Source organism: Lethenteron reissneri, chromosome 14 (assembly GCF_015708825.2).
Source record: "Lethenteron reissneri isolate LAM-NWPU_2019-01 chromosome 14, ASM1570882v1, whole genome shotgun sequence".
In the NCBI taxonomy this organism is placed as follows: domain Eukaryota; kingdom Metazoa; phylum Chordata; class Hyperoartia; order Petromyzontiformes; family Petromyzontidae; genus Lethenteron; species Lethenteron reissneri.
This window is the reverse complement of record NC_083792.1, coordinates 2,310,031-2,334,630: the sequence shown is the minus strand read 5'-3', so window position 1 is coordinate 2,334,630 and position 24,600 is coordinate 2,310,031. Positions and strand designations below refer to the sequence as shown.

At 50.4% G+C, this 24,600-nt stretch overlaps 1 protein-coding gene across 16 annotated transcripts in view; it reads right to left on the bottom strand.

Annotated features, from left to right (window-relative positions):
- The window catches only part of HECTD1 (HECT domain E3 ubiquitin protein ligase 1), an 83,277-nt gene that overhangs the window by 6,291 nt on the left and 52,386 nt on the right, over window positions 1-24,600 (bottom strand). For 13 of the 16 annotated variants that reach the window (XM_061551247.1, XM_061551252.1, XM_061551257.1 and 10 more), the window contains 14 exons: window positions 20,739-20,872; window positions 19,573-19,729; window positions 17,949-18,171; window positions 17,229-17,286; window positions 13,824-14,006; window positions 11,493-11,706; window positions 9,981-10,063; window positions 8,863-8,990; window positions 7,402-7,603; window positions 5,168-5,302; window positions 3,313-3,932; window positions 2,468-2,546; window positions 973-1,066; window positions 328-478 (listed from right to left, as the gene is read on the bottom strand). In XM_061551247.1, coding sequence (XP_061407231.1) covers window positions 328-478; window positions 973-1,066; window positions 2,468-2,546; window positions 3,313-3,932; window positions 5,168-5,302; window positions 7,402-7,603; window positions 8,863-8,990; window positions 9,981-10,063; window positions 11,493-11,706; window positions 13,824-14,006; window positions 17,229-17,286; window positions 17,949-18,171; window positions 19,573-19,729; window positions 20,739-20,872 — 2,461 coding nt within the window. The remainder of the gene's footprint in view (window positions 1-327; window positions 479-972; window positions 1,067-2,467; window positions 2,547-3,312; window positions 3,933-5,167; window positions 5,303-7,401; window positions 7,604-8,862; window positions 8,991-9,980; window positions 10,064-11,492; window positions 11,707-13,823; window positions 14,007-17,228; window positions 17,287-17,948; window positions 18,172-19,572; window positions 19,730-20,738; window positions 20,873-24,600) is intronic. The other 3 variants (XM_061551250.1, XM_061551249.1, XM_061551261.1) reach the window with 3 other exon arrangements.

Genomic DNA, 24,600 nt, shown 5'->3' with positions numbered 1-24,600 from the left:
CTTTTTTTCACAGATTCCCAGTATGGAGGGTATGCGACGGGGGGGGGGGGGGCGCTGTGGTTAAAGTACTCGTGTCGGCATGCGAGGGCTTACGAGTTCTGATCTTGGCCAGGAGTCAACCCCTGCCCAATCATCGCTCCAGCGTCGACAAACATTCGTTCCATTTTGTGGGAAGTCAACGGCGGTCATCGGATGGATGGAGACAACAATTCCTTACCGCGGAGAATGCGGAACTTTTAACCGCTGCCCCCCGCTGACCTCCAATGGAGGTGAGCGTCACTTCGCGGTGGTGTGCGCAGGGCGGGAAGTGGGGGTCAAAGCGCTCACCTCTCCCTCGTGTATCCCAGCTTGGGCTCCGTGTAGTTGGTGATGTCGTCCGCCGTCCACGACGGGCACTGGTCCCCGCACAGGATGAGCTGCACTTCTTCGGGGCTGAAGGAGCTCAGCTTCTCCATGGGGTATACGCGGTTGAAGCCGTCTTGCAAGGAGACACGGCGACAGTGACGCGCACGCGCGCACGTTGAGAACGACGCGACGGACACAAGCGACGCGCGACACTCGTGAAACCAACCGCCATTGTTCCTTCATTATTTGAAATATTTAACTTGGTAAATCTGAAATTAATTGGGCGCATTTGTTCAGGTGACAACTTTATTAATTGGCCGCGTCGGTTGGAGGAGGGTCTACGACACAACACATTTTACTCGCGTGATCGAGCCAAAAGTCCGTGATGTATAGCAATACTGTGCGTGAAAGCCAACGTGTGCTGATCTTTAGTCACTTTCCCCTAAAGCTAACAACCGTTTAAAAATTTACCACCAATCTTCACGCCACCTATCTCTCACCGTTTTATCAACGGCTTTCCGTCTCGTTGTCGTCAAGCGTCTTATTGACGCACGGTATTGTTGTACTGTACGTGCATTGTCACGTCAATAATGGCATTAGCCTCGACGAATGAGTAAGAACTTCTACCTCTGAAGGCGTCGACTTGTTTCCGAATGCCGGAGTGGAGGCAAAAGTCGAACATCAGGTCCACGTACTCCTCGGCGTTCTCCAACGTCACAATCTGCAGGGGAGAATTGAGACGTAACAAATATTGTTGTTATTATCGTACAAGTACGGTCCCCTCTTGTCAATCCACTGCTGGATGAGGGCCTCCCCATGTCACGTGGGCTATGGGGGTTTATTTGTCTGTATGCGCCACGGTGGTCAATGCCGGTTGGCAACGGCTTCTTCTTGTCGTCCGGATGACCGCTGCAACGTATACTCTTGTGTTTTGATTTAGTGTGCTGATTTTTAAAGGTGCATTAAAAAATTTTGATACTCCTATTGATGCTCCTGCTGTTGTGGAGTGACCCCTGCAGCCAGCTATGGCTGCAGGGTTTGGTGGTACATGTTGTTTATGTCGTTAATTGTTAAATTTTGGTCACAGTTCCTATGATCACTGTTACTTTGCTTATGGCTTTATTTTGGTGATTTCGAAAACGTTTTGTGGTTTGGTCATGTTTGTTTGTTGTAGTACGGAGTTAGAATAATGGCTTTAATCTAAGTTGTCTTGTGGTTGTTGTTGTTTGACTTGCATCCCACTGGGATTTTTGCACACAGCATTGGTGTACGGTGCTTTTTCTGGAAGATTTGGGTGCTTTTTCCTAAATGTTTCTGTTTGCGCATAGTCACTTAAAGATGTTTTCTTGTTCATGTTCTTGTTTTTTGTATGTTGCAGTTGCACCCGATTCAAGAGCCGAATGGCTCACAGGACTATACCAAATACATGAAACTGAAAACTGAAACTGAAAACTGTTTCTTCTTCTTCTCTGTGTATGGAAATTCCCGAAGCTATCACATAGCTTACAAACTTAAACCTGGGCGTATAATTTAAATATGCTGGTCATTTCTTAAGAACTGCATTTCCTTTAGAACTGCTTTTTGTGTTTAGTTTGTTGTCCTTCCCCCGCACCTCTGATTAGCACAGCTTGCTACGTACGGTGCAAAAGAAATCCAACATACATACATATGTACGCTCCAAGAAGGCTCTTTCTACAGCGAAACTTGATCACGGTTCTATGTTGAGGTGAGACGATCAATGGCTCACGGGATGGTAAAAGTGGATCACTGCTCTTGCCGCTATAGCTGTTCCTCCGGGAACTGCGTACATTAAGCACTCGCTGGCAATGTGGCTCATGGACTGTGCCTTGCTGCATTTTCAGAGCGGGAAGTCCTGGATGCTCCCCACTTATTCTATTTTTGTTATTTCACCAAGGCGCTCATGCAGTCATTCTGTTCTATCCTTGCGCGTGGAAATATGTTGTTGTTCAGAATTGGCCAACGCCGGCCGCGACATGACCCAGAAGAAACCAATTACGAATCATAACAATGGTCGTGAACGCCTACGCAACAAAATCAGAATAAAAGCCGTTTTTATTTTTTTAAGTGATTCGTGATCGCCGCCGACGAGCGCCGCGCTCACCTCGTCTTCCCCGCAAGACTTGAGGTCGTAGGCGGCGAAGCCGTGCACCTTGGACGACGGGCAAAACTGGAAGTTTAACCTGCGGGGGGAAACACGAGCAGAGATTTTCCCAGTTAGCAGCAGATTGCACGTCGGATTTTGCGACCGATATCACAATTCGTAATTCGATTTTTACCGACACGATCCATTGCCCAGAAACAACCAAGGGATTAATCGGCAACGATTATGTTCTCAGGCCGAGGTCGAGGCTGGCAACTGAAATAGCAACGCAGAATTTCAACCGGTGGCTCAGCTGCTTCAACGGAGGTGGGCGCTGCTTACGAAGAGAGAAATCGCTTTCACCTGGCCACCAAAACAAGCACTCCGCACCTTCGATTAGCGCCATTGGCTACGTATGGTGCGAAAGAAGTTCAACATACATACATACATAGACTCACACAGAAACCCATAGACTCACACAGAAACCCATAGACTCACAGAGAGACCCACAGACTCACACAGAGACCGGTAGTTTGTTGTCCTTCCGCCGCACCACCGATTAGCACGGTTGGCTATGTATGGTGCGAAAGAAGTTCAACGTACACTCAGCACATACATCCCCGTCAAACATTCCTCGCCGTCGTCATCTTCTACCCTATCATCATCCTCACTCACTGATGCTTGCCGAAGCCACTGTACCGCGAGGCGAACGATTCACTGAGAAATCTGGTCGAGCGGAGCGGCGTAGATGGAGAACGATGCCCCCCTCCACCGCACCGCCTTAAACGCCAAACCGCGAACGTAACGGCGAATGCAACCGGGCACCGCGAGAGACACAAACAACTTTTAAAAAACGCATCTCGTACCCAAGGTCTTCAATGGCCACCGGAGTTCCCGTGCCCGTCGAGTTGTTGAGCATGAGCTCCTGCAGCATGGTGTTGCGCTCGTCCTCCGACAGGGACCTGTTGCCGAGGATCTGCTTCCGCTTGATCGCCAGCTCCTTGAGCTCCTTGAGGAAGCGCGCGCGGTGAGGGTTAATGACCGCCAGGTCCTCCCAGCCCAGGATGCCGTGGAACCACGCGGGAGCACGCGGCTTCGGCGGGTCCAGAATGAACTCGGACTTGCAGTCGTCCTCCAGGCTGCCGACCGACAGCGTGTCGGGGGGACCCTCCTCGAGCGACGCCTCGGACGCCACCTCGCACGGCTGGAGGTCGCCGTCGTGCGGGTCGCCGTGCTCGTACAGCGGCTTGCACGCCGCGCCGCTGATGTCGCCGTTGCACATGAGCCTGAAGAAGGGCCGCGACAGGGGGATGTCCACGAGGCGGTTGTCCTGCACGCACTTGGCGAGGAAGATGCCGAGGAAGAAGAAGAGCTTGACGACGCGCTCCACCTCTTCGCTGTCCTGCGGGAGCGGCGCCGGGAAGAGGCCGCTCAGGTGCTGCACGTAGAAGCCCTGCGGTTTCACGCCGTCGCCGAGGTCCACCTGCTGATGTTGAGAGAGGTGGTGGGGGGGGGGGAACAACAGCGGTGAGCGACCGACCGCGGTGGATATATTACGAGCTCACAGTGTCAACGTTGTCGTCATCATCATCGTCGTCGTTTTAAGTTGAGGCGTAACGGATCCAGTGATTCCATGGATTACTATCCTTCGCTTCAGCTTGTGATGCGCACGTCGAATTGAACGTGTAAACATTGACGCTGTGAGATTTGTACGTTGTATGCAATGGGTTCTTTCGCGTTACCCCCCGGAAGCCACTGCCGACTGCTACCATATTCACTACAATGTTAAATACGACGCAAGCCCAACACTTAAAATAAGTAGGCTTCTGTTAGTGGCACCCAAAAAAGTGACGAGTAACCGTGCAGACGGTGGTGGCATTACGAGCGTGGAGACTCGCAATTGGATGGTTTCAAGTTAAAATCCTGCTCTGGGGTTGACTGAACCAATAATCATTCTTTCCGCAGTCAATAAAATAAATACCCGTTTGTGGGAATTCAACACTGGCCCCACCATGGGAATGTGGAATTTCCATCAATAGCTCTGCGCTGCCAATGGAGCTTAACACTGCGCCGATGTCATTTGAGCACGAAGGCTTCTTTGATTACCTCGGACAAATAACCAGAGCCGACATCCCACAGAGCCCTCGCTCGGCACATCAAACCCTATAGGCACGACTCCAGAGCTCATTCCCGACAGCGATTGGAACTCGCAAACTTTCCACTCGCGACTCAAAACGACTTAACCACGGTGCTATCCAGCCGGAGTAGTGACTACAGCGTCATCACACATGTCATTCCCATTGCGGGGGGTCCAGTCTTGGATCTCAATCCATTCCTGTCCCTCGTTTTCTTGCAAAGTGCCATGCTTTGTCTGTTCCTTGCCAACCCATAGCACTTTAAAGTGCGTTAACCACACGATGCTCACGTCTTTCTCCCTTTCCATTTTTTTTTTGCCCTCAATCTCACCAGCAGAAAGTTGCGCAAGATTTCGCGAAGCTCACCCCCGGGGGTCTGACCGCAGGCCCCATAAGCGTTGCCCTTCTTATCGCTGTAAACTTTCTAAGCCGACGACGTTGCTTTGCCCTCTGCAAGACTTCTTCATTTGTCGTTCCCCGAACCAAGCAGCAGCATCCACCGCCGCTTTGTCAAGACGCCTTTTGCGTGCGGGAAATTATTAACGGTGGGCACAGGACGCGGGAGGGGGGGTGGGTGGGCACCTACCAGGTTCTGAGCATTGGCAAGGTCGTCGTCGCACAGCCACATGCCCAGGCTCTTCCTCTGGAACTCTGCGGCCACAAGGGCGTAGAATTCCAGCGTGGGTCCCAGTCCCGTGCCCTCCTCGCCAATGAACTCCACCTGGAGAAACGGAGCGAGTTGACAGACGGCGGCACAGCTCAGAAACTCTTTGCCCCCACGGCGCCCTCAAGACTGATTTTTGAGACGCGTTCTCTGTGCACTGATTACACCCAATTCTCGATTATCCGTGGTCATGGGGGGTGGGGGGGCAGAGGGGCAGGTGGCGGGGGGGCGGGGGGGGGATGTTGGCCCGCATCAAACATTTATATGGATATTACTAAATGTACAGTTGTATTTTTGGGAACCCATTTGCGAAGAACACAGGAACAAAACAAGGACGTTACAGATAAGGAAGTCAACGTTTCTTGAATTGAGCATGATTTTAAGAGTCCGGTGAAAAGAGACGATGGGAGGGAATTATAATTAGGCTATAAAACGAGGTTTTGTACCTTGGTAAAAACTAGTTTCTATCGTCCATTATGCTGGCCACCAGTCCAATGTCATTCTTAACATTGGGCCAGTGGCCTGCAGCATGGGACGAGGATGTTTATTGTGTAGCTGCGTAGAATATCAACAATTTAAAGTTCTCGAACTGTTGACATGGCACATGTATGTTTACTCCTGTAAGTTGGTGGTCTCGCAGACACGTAACAATTGATTGAGAGAATGATCAAAAAGGAATCATAAGTCAAAGTGCACTCACTGAATTGTTACGTTATATTCTCTATCGTGTTATGTTTGTGGAAGATTCGTGCTTATTATTCCCGTAGGCTCATGGGTCAGACAGACGGCATCAGCAAGACGAAATCGATCGCGAAATTAAAACGCAGTGTGCACAAGACGCAAACAAGTGAGGCGGGGTAAGTAAAAAAAAAAACGGGCAGAGCAGAACACACAGGCAAGAAGACAAACAAGGGAGTGAACCAGAATTGCAACAAATTCATCATCGCCACGCAGCAGCGAAGTGGCGGCAGAGGAGGGAGGGGTGGAGCCGCTGGTGCCCACTTCCTGGAGACAGTTCACAGCAGTGTTCTTCATTCATTTTCAGCGGAGGCGGGGGGCACGTTCGCCGACAAGTCATCACACTGAAACCGTTGGGGTTTGACAACAGCACGACGGGGGTGTGTTCACGTGTTGTTGTGTATTGTGTCGGGGGGCCGCACGTCAGGGGACCGCACTAAAGGCCACCAGGGGCCACCAGTGGCCCCCGGGCCTTGCAATGAAGAACTCTGCCCCCTACTGTCTGATCCGCACTGCGTTCAAGTACCGAGCTGCTGGTCATCTCGCTCTTCTCCCCCTCTGCTTCTTCGCCTTGCACAGCTCTACTTTGGAATTCTCTCCTCTTGTCATCGTCTCTTCCTCCCCTCCCCCCCACAAGCACTTATAATAACCTTGCTGAATTCACCAAATGTGTTAAATCTGATATATTATAACTCTGACGGTGCTTTAAAGACGAGTCGGCTTTCGCAAACAACGTCGTGATCCGCAACTCATTTCTGGGTCGAAACGCGCGAGTAAAATGTGTGTCGATACCCTCCATCCACCCCACGACACGATCAATTCCTAAAACTGTCACGTGGAACAAAACGTGGCCAATTCATCACCGCTTCAGAACGCGACCGGTGTGTTGCACAACGGTCTGCACAACGTTTAACGATCAATTGGACACAGACGTTTCCACTACGAGTTACATCAGGCAGTTGCCAGAATTGTTGCTGGTGGCCCTGTATGTTTGCTGGCCCCTTGACGTTGTATACCTTCAAGCCTGCACTTCGACAGCGTTTAAACATAAGACTCATGTTTAAACACGGAGTCATCAAACAAAGACGGCCACCGCATTGCTCGCTTCCAGATGCGCTCCTGTGGCCGCCTGGAATGCTCTTCCGTTGGATATTAGGAAGCCACTGGACCTATGCACTTTTAAATCATCATCATGTCACTTGACAAACTCATTTCTTTAGAACTGCTTTTTTGTGTTTAGTTTGTTGTCCGCCACCCACAGCACCAATTAGCACGGTTGGCTACGTACGGTGTGAAAGAAGATCCACATACAAACATACGACACTCGTGACAAACACACAACCACACAGGTCCGCAGCTAATAATGTCGTGTACTGGCAGGGGGTTTGGTGGGGGGGTCACGCGGGTTTGCACCGTACCTCCAACACGGACTTGCGCTCCGCGTGAACCTGCATGACGTTCTCGGCCCAGTCCATGAGGGACTCGCCGCGCGGAACCTTCACCCGCTCGTGCTTGAGCCGCCCCACGCGGAACTCGTTGGGGTCGTCGCGGCGCGCCGACGAGCTCACGCGCGTGCGGTCAACGGCCGACTCGCGCTTGTTCTGGATCCACACCACAGCCCTGCGCACAGCACGGCCGCCGCACGTCACTCACGGTCAACACAGGCAACGCCGCCACACCCGCGCTCGTTCTGGATCCACGGCATGGCCCCACTCACCGCACCGCCATCGCCGCCGCACGTCACTCGCGGTCAACGCAGGCAACGCTGCCACGACACTCACGCTCGCTCTGGATCCACGGCGGAATCAGATTTAAAGGCTAAAACTGCCATCGCCCCAACCTATCTTTGAAGACAGCGAGACAGCACCATTAATATAAATCACGCTCTCGCACATGTTCTGCTACGCTCCGCAAAAGTATTTCTTGAGGGAACAAAATTTATTTTTTACAATTTAAGGTGGGTGCATTAAAAATCATCACCGAGCGCAGATCGTGTCTTAGTAATTGCGTGATATTTCCACACATAACGGTGTGTGTAGAAAAAGCAGCAGCATGTGGGTGGTCCGCAAAATGTCTGGAGGTTGAAAAGGGGTTCCCCGCACAGGCAAAAAGGTTGGGAACTGCTCGGTCTCGAGAGACCAATGTGACAGTCTAGTGCTGCCATGGCCAATCCACCAGGCGCTGTGATCCATTCTGGCGAATCACAACAGGGTCTGCGATCCACCAGAAGGCAATGACCGACAAACACAAGACAAAGTACTATCGCCATCTATTGGTAGAAGTAATTATTTAGTTATTTTCATATACGAATTTTTAGTCGGGGATTTTTTTTACTTGGCAACGTTGTCAGCTTATGTTGAAGAGTTCCGTACAGATTTTCCCCGAGATCCGCAAAAAATATTTCATTATTTAGCAATCCACGTAATGGCCACTGCTGGTCTAGTGCAGGCATCGGCAAGCTGTGGCTCTTTTTAAGGACTGCTTCGTGACGTTATTTATGAAGAACCACCGTCTCGCGCATTCACACGCACTGCAGCTTTTTAAATATAAAACGGGTTTTTTTTTTTACCGAATTCAAAAAAAAATGTCTCTTCTTGTTATTTTGGTTGCCAACCCCCCTGGGCTAAGTGTATTAAGACCCCCATCACAGACAGGTCAATAACAATCTACCGTCTTGACTCGAAACTGACAGTCGTGGCAAAAGGGAACCTCCTCGAGGTCCCAGCGGTGTGGGACCCCTCCGAGTCTGCACAACTACGGCTACCAGCTTCGTGTAGCGGCGATGACACCACGAACGCGGGGATGGGGGGGGCGAGCAGCTACTGCTGCGCGCCACGACGCGGATCTCCGCGGGGCGACGGTGGGCCAAGCGCACTCGCCTCGACACGCCGAACGCGGTGCATGTGAAGAAGAGCTGCCGCGTCTCGAAGGGGATGAGGAAGGGGCACTTGCTGGTCAGCTGCTCGCACCAGTCGGGCAACGCGCCGCTCGTTAGCGCCAGCGGCTCCTGCGGACAGAGACGGGCGGGCGGGTGAGACCGGCGGCCGGCTGACAAAGCGGGCGTGTAGCGATTCACCCGCTCCTCAGCGTGACTCGGCGAACTGGTCACGGTCGAAGTCAACGTTTGATGTGTGAATTGATTTCGTCGCCTCGTCTGTACGGTGCGTTTCGTACATCGAGTGTTGATTGTTCTATCTGAACATTTGAAAAGGTGCAATGGATCATGTCAGCAACTTGGGTTAATGTGAAGACGTGGCCAACAGATCATGATACACAGCCTACAGATCATGATACACAGTCACAACATTGCGCTGTTATTTCTCAAGTTAAATCAAATATTTGTTGATTTAAAAACGGAATCAAATAATAAAGTCCCCAGACGATGTTACTTTGAACAGACCCCTCACGGATTGCCCCGCACCTCCGATTAGCACGGTTGGCTACGAACGGCACAAAAGAAGTTCAATAAACACACATACGGATCGAGTAATTTCTGAAACCTTGCGTAATCGGTACTAATAAAGCCACCCTCTAAACACTAAGAAGTGTTATTTAAACACAATCAAAAATTTTTATAACAAAAAAATACTATTGACTACTTCAAACATTCACGTAAACAAAATAAAATAAAATTATAACACATTTTTTTATTTTTTTACGAGGAATATTTTTTGCAATGAACAGAAACTAAAATAAAATGCACCTCATACTCTTAGGTTTTTTCGGTAAAGTCACGTAGGTAAAAAATAATAATAGAATAATAATAATAAAATAATGAAATAATACTTATAAATCAATTAAATCACTAAAATGCACCTCCCTGCTCCAATGATATGGAGGGACTACTAATCCTTCTTGGCTGCTGGCCTCGAGCCAATGGTGGAAATTGCACATTGCTATGGCGGGACCCTCCTCTCTGTCAGGCGACAAATGTTGACGACTCTGCACAGAACAAACCGGGGGAGGGGGTGGGGGGGGAGGAGTGAATATCGCGTACCTCGATTTGTTGCAATATTTTGGTCGTTAACTTCTTGCTCGCGAATTCTTCCGCAGACACGTTGAAGCTCTGGCCGAGACCTTCTGAGGAGACGAAACATTCCGTGAGAAAAAGAACGTGGACACATTTCTGGCACAGAAAAACCAAAGTCCCTGAACACGCGACGACGAAGCGTTGGCGCTCGCATTAAACGGCTCGGAGCGCGCCGCCCTTAACCCACATCACCAAGAGATCGTCTGTTTAACGCGTTGGCTTTTGCGACCAATATCATTAATGAGAAAAGTTTTCGGGTTAGATCGGGTAAGTAAAAATGTGTCGTAACCCACTACCACCCGACAGCCAGTAAGGTTTGTCGTGTAAACAAATTTGCCAGAATTCTGGCAAATGCCTACGTGACTTTACCGAACGAACCAAAGAGTATTAAATAATTTAAGTTTTATTTGTATAAATTTTTTTGTGATTTGCTTACCTTTCCCCTACTAGACATCTTAAAGCTCATTAGATTCCTCCAGTGTAAATATTGATTCCAATTCTAAAATCACTCACGATGTGCACGATCTCCCTGCCTTCAATGCATCACACTGACCAGCATGGCGAAGTATGGTCAAACACCTCCCACGGTGCGAAATGGCCTTCATCCAGCAGTGGATTGACAAGCACTGTACATGCACGTGTTTATTTGGAATTTTATTTACAAATCAAATACTTTTATGCTGACAGTCTGGCTGCGGCAAAGCCTCTCAGGCAATCACTGAGTAATAATAATACAAATCTTTTATCTTACTTCTTTATTTCTCCAGGAAAGCCACACTGAGTTGTAGGAGTCCCTTTCAGGAAGATCCTGCATTGGGTTTTTATTTTAAGACACTTTTAGCCAATTAACCGGAATAAAATCTAAACTAAAATAACTTTATCAATTATTTTATCGTGTTATAGTTAAATAACTATAACACAATCCCCCATACGGATGGGAACTGATGGAAATTAGTCCAACTGCTGTACTGCCTTCTCCTGGGGAGCCAGGGTGTGGTACCTCTTTGACACCCTCGGGAAGGGATTTTCACATTTGTGTGACCCACCAGCCCTTGCTGCTGCCTCCACAGTGCTGGGTCACAGGCTACCACGTGCAGCAGCATAACAAGCAATGCATGGCACACGAAGGAGTGATGTGGCCGGCACTGTGCCCAATCACCTTTGCCATTATCTTCCCACTGAACATTTTCTCCGGCCCACAGCCACGTGAGCCCGACTGCCTACAACACAGACGTCACCGCAAGTGTCTCAGGCCGAACAAATCCGGTACTCGAGGGGAACATTGTCAGTTCAAGGGTCTCCCCTTTATGCTCGGGTCCACAAGCGTCTATTTTTATTCAATCAATGGACAAAGCCGGGGTGTGCGCGTGACGTGCGGAAAGCTCGATTCGGCCCTTAGTAAGAAGGAGGTCCCTCCACCCCCATCCTGGCCACGGCGCCGCATGGCCAGGTTTTCCATGCCCGCCACGTGACGCTCACCCATGCCGTGGCTGCAGCTGGAGTAGGGGTCCTTGGCGATGCTGTAGAGAACTCGCAGGAGCTGCAGGACGTCCTCCACCGCGCACATGTTCTGACTAGAGCCAGCCTTGGCCTGAGGCTGCTCACAGGGAAGACTTAAGATCTGATTGTCGTGCAGCCGCACGGCGGGCTTGTGGGACGCAGGGCACGTCCTGTACGTCTGCCCACAAAACTCCTAGAACGAAGAGAAACGTCACAAGTCGGGCGGGCGGTCATCCCTCAATGCCGCACGACACCGCCTTGATCGCCTTTCGCGAGCGCCACTCATCAACACGGCTGCAGCAAGCGGTGGAGCGCCGGTACGACTATTGGGTGCCTCTTAACCCTTTGGACGCCGCCCTTCGTGCGAGAGACCTGGAACTATACCTTGTACAAGACGGTTATCGTTTCATGACATAAAGCAATTGATAAGTCATCATTTCTGAGTGAATGCACATTGCTGCCATGTACAGATCTTCCAGACCTGACCACCGAAAGCACGTGCAACAATATTTCAGCGCTGCATGCGAGAGGTTAAAAGCAGGCTTGGCGAACGACAAAAGCCATCGGGGGGGGCCAGTGCCGCTGTTTGCATACTGCGCCACCAGGTGACCAGGGAGGGCGCAGAGCAGGTTTAGACGGCGCTCGCCACCGACGGTTACCCGTGGCCGGGAACCGAACCCAGGTTGGTGGATTAGAGGGACGGCGTGCGAACCGATGTACTACCACCGTGCGCACGCAAAAGGCACAATGGGGCAAAGGTTGCCCACCGGTCAGCAGCTTTAACGATGCGAGCGAGGGATGGCATGAAGCATGCATCAGCACTGTCACCCAGCACACTTTGACATTACTAAAGCGTTGAATGAAACCGTTTATAAAAAACTATAACCTATTTTTATTTGACCAGGTAAAGCCCACTGAGCTATGTAGCTCTTTTCAGAAGTGAACTGGCCACAAATGATAGAGCAATCCAGGGGCTTATCATCACGTGCAAATTGATAGCAGCCAAATATCCAGAACGCATGTTGATTCTAAATGCAGAGGGGAAAAACTGGAGGACCCGGAGAGAAATCCACGCAACCACGGGGAGAACATGCAAACTCCAAATATACAACAGGCAATCAGGTTCGGGATGGAACCCACAGCCTGCATACCAGACGAGGTAGTTAACATCTCACCACCATGGCGCCCCTATTAGGACAGCGTAACAAATAGGGGAAGGGGGGCACCCGTGTGTCAGTGGGACTGGCAGTAAGAAGTGCTTGTTTAGGAGAAGGCACTGTGAGGGTTTTGGAGAGGGGAGGGGGGTAGGAAGCTAGAGCAAAGAGAAGCAAGAGGGACGGTTTGGTGAGGGTATGCTCAAGGATTTCGCAGAGAGACAAACATAGTAGGAGGAGGAGGACCCGGGACTTGGAACAGAGTGAGGGGATTTGGCGGTGTGAACACGGTGCTTTGCGGTAGGGAATTCCAGACGGTGGGTGGGGGGGGGCAGTTGTGGAGAAGCAGCAACTTCCCGTTGAGGAGCAGAGGCTGACCGAGGGTTTCGGTCAACCTCTGCATTTCACAGGTCCCGACACGCGCTCGGCTGAAGATGACCAAGCAGGGTCGCTCGTTGACGCGACCCAAGGTGCAACCCGGCTCGATTACGATAATTTGATCTTTTCTTTGTTTGTTTTTTTGCTTTTATACCCCCAATCCAGTAGATTCTGATTGCACCACTGGCATCACAACATGACATGGGACAAAGACAGGTTTCATTTGGAGCTCTTGCGCAGAGGGGGATTTTCTGTGGTAAAACGACCGACCGTCATGAAACGATCTCCGGACGTGACGTTTACACACCTTTTAAAGTTCCGAACACAGACAAATTGCCTCTCTTATTCACATTAGTTGGCACCAGGGCTTAATTTCAGGTTGGGTGTGTCTGGGTCAGCGAGCCAGAAAAAATTCCCTTTCACCAGGCACAGCGCGTCGAGTTTGCCTCTCGCTCTGGACGGCGGCTCCTAGTCACATGCCTACTCCTGTCGACTCGTGATCCGGAACAACATTTAGTGAGAAATTAAGCCCTGGGTAAGACATCGGCATTTATTCCAGTGCAAGGGGTGCGCTCGCCACATAGCAAATGAAACCTGACGTTTCCTCTTCTTGCTAACAACAAAGCCTACAGCTCGTGTCGTGCGACCCCCGGGCAAACACACACAGCTACGTTTACGTACAAGAATGTATTTACAAGAGCTGGAGCCGTTTGTTTTATTTACGTCGCTTCTAGCTTTAGACGTTATTAAATAAAGGACACGGTAGTCATTTTCATACCTTGTACGCGGAAATTAGCTGCGAGCAATTTCGGTTCTTTCGAATGTTCTTGCTTGCACCTGTTAACTTCCACGTCCGTAAAAAATGAGTGTCACAACTTTTCTGCAAGAACGTAATGAGTTCGTTTTTGGGAAGGTGATCAGTGCCCAGATAGCGCTCCACATATTCCACAGACCAGCAACCCTACGGGGGAAGACAACAATAACAGGCAACAACACGGCAAGAGTTGACAGCTGCTGTCAAGGGCTGGGGATGGAAAGGGAACTCTGCACCAGGAGGGGAACCACCCCCCTTGGTTTGGCGCTGGGAGGATGGACACTGCTGATGCTGCTGCACCTTTTACTCCTGCTATGTAAGTATGCTGAACTTCTTTCACACCGTACTAAGCCAACTGTGCTAATCGGAGGCGAGAGCTACTACCACTCCTATGCAGTGTGGGCGAAATGCTCCCACGCATCACTTGACTTCCGGACCACCGCTCCTGAACGCTACCAATCGCGCCGGGCTGGCAGCGTGTGCCATAACCTGGCGGTTTTTCACAACACCTAAAGGTCAAAAGGCACCGAGCCACAAGACCTCCTCTCGTGCGTTACTTTCGTTATCTTGCGTCTTGGCTTATTTCTTAGAGACGAGACGACTTTTTGCCTGTATCTGGTCAGCGGTAATATTCCACGTGCAAGTACGCGTCTCTGCTGTGCGGAGGATTTCGCGTCCACAAGGTACACCGCGCGAATACCGATATCAAATAAAAGCTGTCCAAGATGCATGACAACTGTAAAAAAAAATTACTTCTGTAGTTTTTTTCTCAAATAAATAAATAATCGGAGACCAACAGGTTTGTGGGTGGGTGAGCGGGTTGGGGGGGTGGGTGGCAATGAAGGAGGGGTGGGACTGACGGGGGAGTGGGCAGGGCCAGAGGGAAGTGGGTGGGACTAGTGGGAAGTGGGCGGGACCAACAGGAAGTGGGTGGGGCCAAGAGGAGAAGGGGCGACGCCTGCTTCTAAAGTCACGTGCAGGGGTCCGCACGGTGTGTGTGTGTGTGCGCGTATCACCGGTGACGATTATCTGAACCGGTCCTGGGCATCCCCTAGGTCGACTCAGCCTCAAATGAGTACCTGGTGCGATGTGTAAACATCGCCACTGGGGAGACAAAGGCGGTCCCCGGGCGTGGTGCTGGCCACCCACCCCCTCGTGTGCCGTGCCGGCCTTCATAGGTGCTCGCTAACAGCACTTGCCCCTACAGTCTGTTACAGGCTACACGGGGGATCATTGTTGTCACGTCTGCGAGACGGCAGAGAGAGTCAAAGTTGTGTGATAATGGCTGTATCGGGCAACAAATACTAAACAATTCTATATTACCAGGTAAAGCCCACCGAGCTAAAAGCTATTTTTCTGAGGCGACCTGGCCACACACGATTGCTCATCGTAGTGGCTTTATCGTCGTGTGTGGGAATTTATGGCAACAGCCAAAACAATCCAAGCGCATGTTTTAAAAAGTTGGATGGAAAAACTGAGCAAAATCCATGTGACCACCACAGGGGAGGGAGAGAACATGCGATCTCCATATATACATAGGCATCGTCTGAGTATGGTATCGAACCAACAAACTCCTGCGTACCAGGTGAAGAAGATAACATCTCAGCACCTGCATGACTTTATGAGCGGTAAACCATCGTTCGGTGGGGAGCGACACCGACGATCAAAAACATCTGTGCGCTACTGTGGCACTAAGAGATGAGGTTGGTGGATTGCGAGATGTTTGGGATCGATGGATCTCAAAAGAGATGGGAGATGGTGGGACACTTAAGAGAGATGGTGTAAATCTTCTGTGCATTACTAATACCACCAGCACCACCAAGAAGAACACCAGAACTAAAATGTATATGTTGTATAGCATACCTCTATGCTATACTGTACACAAAGACAAATATCCCCTATATAGCCTGTTAACAGACTGGTGGAGCAAGTGCTGTTAAGCGAGCACCTATGAGTGGGGAGCGGCCGTGAAGTGGTTAGCGCTTTGCACTGCGAACCCGCGTGTTGAGTTAGATTCCCACTCACGAGCAATAACAGCGGCGAATAGTTGAAACGGTCCTGGCCCCTCCCCGAGGTCGACTTGGCCTTAAATGAATACTTGGTGTGTTGGGTAACAAAGGCTGTGGTGTTGGCCACCCACTCCCTCCGTGTGCTGTGTCAGCCTTTAAAGAGGCTCACTACACGGCATATGAACACATACACACCAACATCTACGTGCTTCCCTACACAAAACTTGGATCCCTTTACAGGAAAAGGTGTACCAGCTTTAAACATTCAGGCTGGCCTGCTACGATCCATCCAGGGTTCAAAAATGCTGGATTGTACAAAGAGCTACGAGATTGTCAAAAGATCTGGACAGTCCAATCAGTGAGGTCCTCCAGGAGGCGAGGCTCCGTTGGCTGGGTCACGCATCCCGCATGCCCAAGCAGCTTCTGTTTGGCCGAACGGAAGGGGCGAGAGAAAAGATGGGCTGATGTGGTTACGGGAGGATTTGGAGTTGATTGGACTTTCCGAAGACCGGTACGAGCAGTGTCAGGATCGGCCTCTGTGGAGGAGGCTCGTGAAGGACGCTGCCACTGGGCAGTTGGAGGCAGCCGCCCTCCAACAAGAAAGGAGGGCAGAGGAGCGAAGCTCGCAACGAGCGGAGCGCAAGGTGGCAAATTGGGAAGCACAAGTAGTGCCATCCGATAGTCACCTCGGTCATTCAACCCATAACACCTGGGACTGTTCCATAAATCCCGCGAGCCTTCGACACTTCACGCGGCCTCCAACTGCAGCTAGCCTGGCACAGTTCCTGTAGAGATGTCACCGTCGCTTGGTGACAAATGGCAGCTGGTGTTGCGTAAAGTACGTGTGCGCATGGCAGCACGTGCGCACGTGTCTGCCCGTGTACACGTGTAAAAAGGAGACAAAGGCGGTCAAGCATGGTGTTGGCCACTCGCCCCCTCGTGTGCTTTTCCAGCATTCATAGGTGCTCACGAACAGCACATGCCCCAACAGTCTGTTAAGGCTATACGGGGGATCTTTGTCTCTGTGCGTATATACGTCCGTATAAACGCATCTCAGACAGCGCGTGCATCGACCGACGTATCGACGCACAGACGGCGCGAGCCGAGGAGTGCGCGGACGGCAAATCCACCGGGCGGGAGGATGGCCAAAGGTGGGGGGTGGAGAAAGGAAAGGGGTGCTAGAGTGGCACACTTCGGTGAAAGTTCAACTCGGCCTGCGAAGTCATCAGTGTCCACGAGCACGCTTGGCGGCTCGTGCCGAGAGGGGGGCGAGGAACAGGAGCCCGCGTGACGTCACGCGGCATGCCGCAGCTGCCTTGTAAAGCAAACACAGGACACGTGCCAGCACGTGGCTACTCACGGATTTGTCCTCGTCGTCCTTGTCTTTGTTCGACGTTTTGAGTTCGCTGTACACGATCCTTCACGTCACGATGAGCGGAGGCGGGGGGGGGGAAGAAACCGCACCTCCGATTAGCACGGTTGGCTACGTACGGTGCGAAAGAAGTTTAACTTACATACACCGAAAGACCCAAAGAATATGAATATGACATACATTTGAATATATCACGATAATAATTCTAATAAATTACAAGGTACTCAAATCGCTTTACATCACAAAATAAGTCAATATAACGTTGCGGGGGATCTTTTGTTAAGCCGGAGCGAGAAGCCTTACTAGGTGATAATAAACGATGACAAACCATGTTAGTGACGGATCATATAAATATTGGTAGTTTCTGTGAGACTTCGAGGCTAGGCTGTGAGCGGTGGCCCAGGGATGGGTTCATCAACCCGTCTGTCTGTGCGGACCGTTGTCATCCCGCCCCCCCTCATACGCGTCGCGAGTTTACTCCGCGTATTCTGGCTTCCTCTCCACAGGCATTGAAGATAAACCCTTCCGAAAAAGCGTCTTGGATCCCAGTGAGGCTTTGCTGCACGATCTATTTTGCTATTATTGACAACTCCAATGGCAGTTTTGAGCTAGTGGCATTAAAGCTACGCCACCGGCGCCACCCGGCCGGCCGCCTTGCCACGCTCGCGAGCGGTGGAAACGGGCTTGCTCGCCCAAGTCGACACGTACGTGTACGTGGGCTCCCAGATGCGTTTGAGTTTTTCCGTTTTGACGTCGCCGTTGCTCGTCTGCTCCAGCAGCTTCTGGACACAGGCAAAGATGGTGGCTTTGGGAGACGAGAAGGGTAGGTCAATATCCTGGGTTGTTCCCAGGCCCGAGGCTTTCAAAGTGATGGCTAGCTGTGGAGACGAGCTCGATTCCATCTCCTCGATCAGCTCGGAGTGTGGCGTGCCTGTAAACGACAAACGAAGGGAGTTGTGGTGACGGCTTCGACACCTCGCGTACGTCACACACGCTCAACGCCGATGACCAAAATCGCCTGGAACGTGTCTGATCTCGACAGATCTGGGAAGCGAGGCAGGCTTTGATGGGTGCCCACCACACACATTGAGCAGGTGCCGTAGGCTGCTATGGTGCTATGCTGTCAGCAGGAGGCTGTGCGGTAAAATTCATTGCTGTCCACTACTATTACCCAACGTCTACACTCCCATCATCTGCCAGGATAAGGCAACGTCAAATAACCCCTGCATCCTGCACGGCATGGGGAGGCCCTCATCCAGCAGTGGACTGACAAAAGGGGCTGTACGTGTACATTCTCAATTCCATTGTACGTCTCTAGAAGCCTTCAATATATCATTCACGAAAAAAAAATCGTGCGCATGGCGCTATCACAGCTCCCGCACTATACAACAACTGTGAATACCTACGTCGTAGGGCTAGGGTATTATCACCTCTGTGCAGCATGAAACTCAATTGGCCATCGCAGTGTGGGCCAGCATTCATCATCGCCGGCAGCCCTTAACCTGGGGCATGAAATCCACATTTATATGGCGGCATAATAAGGGAGATTAGTATCAAGTCGATCTGCGACCAACATTTTTACTTGCGGCCGTTCGTTTGACCGAGCCCAGGTTCCCTAATCACAGCTCCACCCGTCTGCACAATTCGTCCAGGCAAAACAATCCCAAGGCTGGATTTGTGGCACAGCTGTTAGCGGCAATGCGCTACAAATCAGGCCACCCGAGTTGGATTCCCGCCCATTGGCTGTCCACCAGCGACACGTGACACCTGAACCGGTCCTGGCTACCCCCCCCCCCCCCCGACTCCTCAACCTTCATCAACCCGCACTGGCCGAACATGAGCGGACACGACGAGGGGAGGGCCTCCTTCATCCAGCAGTGTTTTGCCAACGGCCTCTAAATTATTATGACAGTAATTCCCAGGTTCACGTCATTGGTTGATGCGTTCCTGAAATGTGCGATGGACGAATATCGAAACGACGTCAATCGAAAGCCATTGACAGGGTAGTGGGTGGAGGCCAAGGCCAAGGGGGTGACGGATACGAGAAAGGACGGATGATGATGCTGTCGGCGATGGAAATGTGGGTTGAGGCGACGCAAATCAGGTATTATTCTTTAGAACTACTTTGAGTGTTTAGTTTGTTGTCCTTCCCCCGCACCGCCGATTCGCACGGATGGCTCCATACGATGCGAAAGAAGTTCAACATAAATAGGTACATACAGTAAAGTGACGTTATTTGCTAAACGACGTAAAAGGGGGAGACGTAAATCGGGTTATTACTGTATTGTCACCATTACACAGGTCTAGATTGCACTGCGTCTGCATTGGTTACCTGGAGGTGGGATTTCAAGATCCGTGGTTTGCTGAACGTTGGTGCGACCAGGCCTTGGATCAAAGGCCGGAACAAGGGCGGAGAACTGTCGCTTCAGGACAAAGTCGTCATCCCACATGCGTCTGCGTCCGCTCCGCACCTCATATTCCTCCTCCTCCTAAAAACGAAACGGAGATGAAAATGTCACCGCTACAGACGGAACCGCTCAACAAGGTTTATTCATATTCTTTAGGTCTTTCGGTAGTCAAGTAGATAGGTTCAAAGAAAACAACAAAAATAACAAATAATTATTTGAACCTATCTCCGTGACTTTACCGAAAGACGCAAAAAATATGAATTCCTGCAGTCACGAAAGCTTTAAGTCAAGATTTAAGGTTTATTCAGAATGTTGTAAACAGCCAAGCGCTTTCGTTATCATCATCACGATCCATGGCCAGATAGCGTGTAAAAGTGTCCACTGCACATTTCGTCATTTGTTTCCACTTTCCTCTCTCTTGTGCCAATGTGCTCAAGTAGTGCCACATCTTTCTGGCACCAATCTCTCGTGTCGTTGTGAAGAGAGTATCTGTAAGGTGTTCCCGTCTTTTTGTTATCACCCAAAGTCAAAGTATCCCTCCATTCGGTGATACAAATAGGGCAAGCTCACATCGTCGTGTTACAGCCCTGGGAGCTGGTGGTGGAAATTCCACATTGCCATGTCAGAGGCCTGTCTGTTGACTACTTTAAAGGTGGCAGTTATTTTACTGATTCCAGATAAAAACAAAGTGCCCTTTTATTATCACTATGCTGATATTGACATCTGCATTCGATATGGCAAGTGTCAGACTTTACTTGGTAATTAACATCATAACAGGGAGACAAAGTTATACATAACGAGCATAAGACAGTTCTCATCTACATTTTTCGCCGAGGCAGCGGTGGTAATTCCACATTCCCATGACGGCGTGGGGGGGGGGGAAGCTACTCCACAGGTCAATCGTTGCCATCTCACAAAGTGGTCCACTATTTTATGAACCACAAAGGTAATAATGAAGATGACGATGGCAACGAGCCCTCAACGAGGATTTTAACTCGCGACCTTCGGATTATTCGTGAAATCTTAAACCACAACGCCACCTGGCTAGGACCGCATTTTGACATGACACCAAAATATAAAACGCACGCACCATGACCTCTTCGAACTCCTGGTCTTCACGATTCTCGTCCTCATTCTCATCGTCCTCCTCGTCTGGCTCTGGCAAATCATCCTCGTCCTCTAACTCGGCAAGCAGCGTGCCTGCACGGCAGCTGTCCAAAAAGTCTGCGGGCGGCGGGGGAGGGGGGAAAGCGGACAGGAACGCACACGGTGCGGTAAAGCACGAGCGCAGCTTACCTTGAACATGTGCGATGATATCACAGCGTCGTTACACAGTCGCTCGCAAGCCATGTCAGCACATCACTATATACATATATCTATATTGAAAAATATAGGAACATTTTAGTTTTACCAGTCTCTTCCCCACCTGTCTCTCATTCTCTCCCCCCTCTCTCTCCGTCACACGCACAACACACATTCATCTCTCATACAGCCCGCACAAAGGCTGCTGGGCTAAGCGCCGTTAGACTGCACGTCTCGAAGCAGGAACGGCACCGTGAGGGGAAGGTGATGTGGCCAGCACCACAAGCTGCCGGCTTTGTCTCCCCCAGCGCTGACGTTTAACACGCCGCACCGGGTACTCATGTAAGGCTGAATTAATCTAGGGGAGAGTCCCAGGAGACGGTTCTGATACGGTGACCAGGAGTGAAGCAAACGCACGCACCCACCCACCTACACGGGCACGCACACACACAGGCCAGCCTCGGGCACCCACCCACCTACACAGGTATGCACACACACAGACTCATGCACGCACCCGCAAAGCGACAACAGACATATAGGAACAAGTGGCTGGTTGCATGAAAGACCTTAAGTGATTTGTATCACTAACCCGGCACTGCTGTATGCCTTTGGTGTCTAATTAACCGCAGTAATATTACTACACGCCGTCTGTTGGGACAGCGGACGTTAAAAATCCCTTGACGTCGGAGCAGGCCGTTGCGTGGCTGGGCTCACGGTCCAAATTTGCCAAAATTCGAAAAATCGCCCCACAGAAATCACTGCCCCCTCCCTTCCCTCATGGCAGCCTGTTGCTTGCAGGCCCGGCGCTGAGCCGCCTTGTCCCCGCACAGGGACAGCTGACACCCGTTAAACGTTTGAGAATGCGATTTCAAGGTGTTTTTGAGTCCCTTCGGCATTTTAGCGAGCGGCGTGTAGTACATGCTCAGGTTATTTTATATTGTCACTTTATTTATTTACTTCTTCCTCGATTTGCATTTCTATGGCAACGTGGTTGTCACGAGACGAGGGATTTCCGCTCCGAATTCTCACGGTGAGCAGGGGGGCAAGCACACCGTGTCGGAGAGCGGCCCCAAAAGATGAGACCACAGAACTACGAGAGGTAAATTTTTACGGGCCTCTATAACCACACCAGCGCGTGACCTTTCACATGCCCCACATGTTTAATGTTGATCAAACAAACCAAATTCCTTCATTCCTCAGCAGTGGAATATTCCAAATTTAATACGTAGAGTCATTGAGTGACATTGCTGAGACCATTAATTCTAAACATTTGGCCAGCTATGAAATTAAACACAAAGGTGGAGTTTCACTTCAGGTATTTATGCAAACAGCCACGCATTTGGCGAATATTGTGACATCAAACTCATCCGGCAAGCGACACTGCGGTTACAGCACTCGACTCACAATAACAAGGTTATAAGTTCAAATCCTGGGTCAGGGGCCAACTACACACAACATCCCTCCGAGGTCGATAGAATGAGTACCACCATTTACAAGGTCAACAGAAGTTGTTTTATGTAAAGACCGGCCCCTGTCAAGGGAATGTGTAATTTCCACCACTGCCTCAGGGCCACACAAATCGAAACTAATGTCACCGGCGTACGTCACTTGAGCAGGAAGACACTCTGACTTCATGATAAATCCCGGCGAGTGTTGGCTCGTCCGAGGGAGTGATATCTCAACGCAAATCCAAGCACGACTCGTGGCTCGCGGAAAATCGCGTTGCCGTTTTTGCCCGGGCGTGAATCTCAGGTCGCACACGCAACAACGGGCAAGGCACATTTTAGAAAATCTAGATTGAAAACGCATTTCTTTAGAACTGCTTTTTCTGTTTTGTTTAGTGTCCTTCTCCCGCACCTCCGATGAGCACGGTTAGCTACGTACGGTGCGAAAGAAGCTCAACATGCATACATACTTCAAATGAGCACACTCGTAATCTGAGTCGAAGGGGCCACGTTTGTCCATAGCCACGAGAGGCCAACAGAGAAACTATGCCGGATCAACGCAAAACGTTTTTTTGTTGCGCAACATTAAGCAGAGACCTATGGGAAAATAAACCGGGAACGTGCCCAATAGCGTCAGATCGAAGCAGCTAAACGGGTTCGAGCCTGCTACCGCACTCGGATGGGCGGCCACCACGCAAAGGCAGGTTGCTTCTCACAGCAGCAGGCGGCGGCTTTGAGAGCCGAGCTACGTTGTGGGACACGGAAGACGTCGCAGAAAAAAGCTATTGCTGCGCCGTACATACACGCTACCCTGTCTGCGCAACTGCCTTCACCAAACCCGCACTGCCCAGTGTTTGGTGAGGTATGGTTAAACAAATCTCCGCCCCCCCACCCACCCATGCCCGACACAGTATGTGGTGACCTTCGTCCGGAAAAGGACCGACAGTTTAGTGGTGGAATGTGCGACGGCTGCGTTCGCTGCGCTTGAGCGGAGACCACGACATTATTGATTGAGCTGCTCACTGGGAGAGCCTGACCATTGTGGAGAGAGACCCGGCACAAACGAGTCTGTACACCTTGTAAGCCCGTATAGTCAGGGAATCTCATAAACGAAACGATATTACTTTCAACAAAATCTTGTATCCGACAAGAGTGATCATCACATTTGTTAGGAAATTAACGTCAATGACGATGACAATCGCCAAGCTACTCAAAGGTCAAAGTGTCTCTCGGCTCAAACGTGCAATGGAAGCAGCCCATTCCACATTCCTATGGAAGGGGCCAGTGACTCCATAGGACAACCACTTGCCAACTGGTTACCGGCGACCCAAAAATATCAGACGGTACCTGTTTCAATGAATAGCTGTGGCAATGTTGCATAAAATCCAACAGCGATTGAAGCAGTAATTCCATTTTAAAAACCCTTCCTGCTCACCATTACGATTACAATTATAACACTATATACCAAAAGCTCAAAGCTGTCCTACACACAAGCACTTTCAATTCAATCGAACCTGTGTGCATCCATCAGCGTTGCAGAGTTATCATTTATCACGATATGATATCAAGTTTCAAGATGCCAGGATTATCGTTATGTCAGTTTCCCAAAACTTTGTGATTTACTATTTTTGTTACCGCAGTGTTTTTGTGCTTTACTGGACTTCCAACACAAAGAATTAGAGAACCCTTAAAAGTTTTTCGATTGCAGTTCGCTCAACGTAATCCTGCCCAAAGCATTCTAATTGCTGCAAATGCAGCGCCGGTAAAGGCGGTAACAAACACGTAATTATTTCAGAGAATTGGCTAAGAATTTGACGAAGCCAATCTCCAATTGCTCCAGCGTATATTAAAAACGTTAGAAAAACGCTAATCTAACGGGTAACAAGCAAGTATCCATCCAGCCGGGGTGCCTCTGGTGACTCTCACGTGGGCAAAAGTTTACAAGTTCCCATCCCAGTTCAAGTTCTCCCTGCTCAAGAATACAAACGGGGGCACCGCCCCAATCCATCCATCCTATCGGTGGTTGGTTGGTCCTGAACTGGTGGTGGAAATCCACATTCCCGCAAAGTGACTTCGCTTCGGCCAAGTGGTACTCGTTTGTTAAGACTCCGGAAGGGGGTGAGTGATCATGATGGTGGTGGGCCGAGTTGACCCGTAACCGGGATTTGAACTTGCAACCTTCCCATCACTGAATTGAAAGGGGAA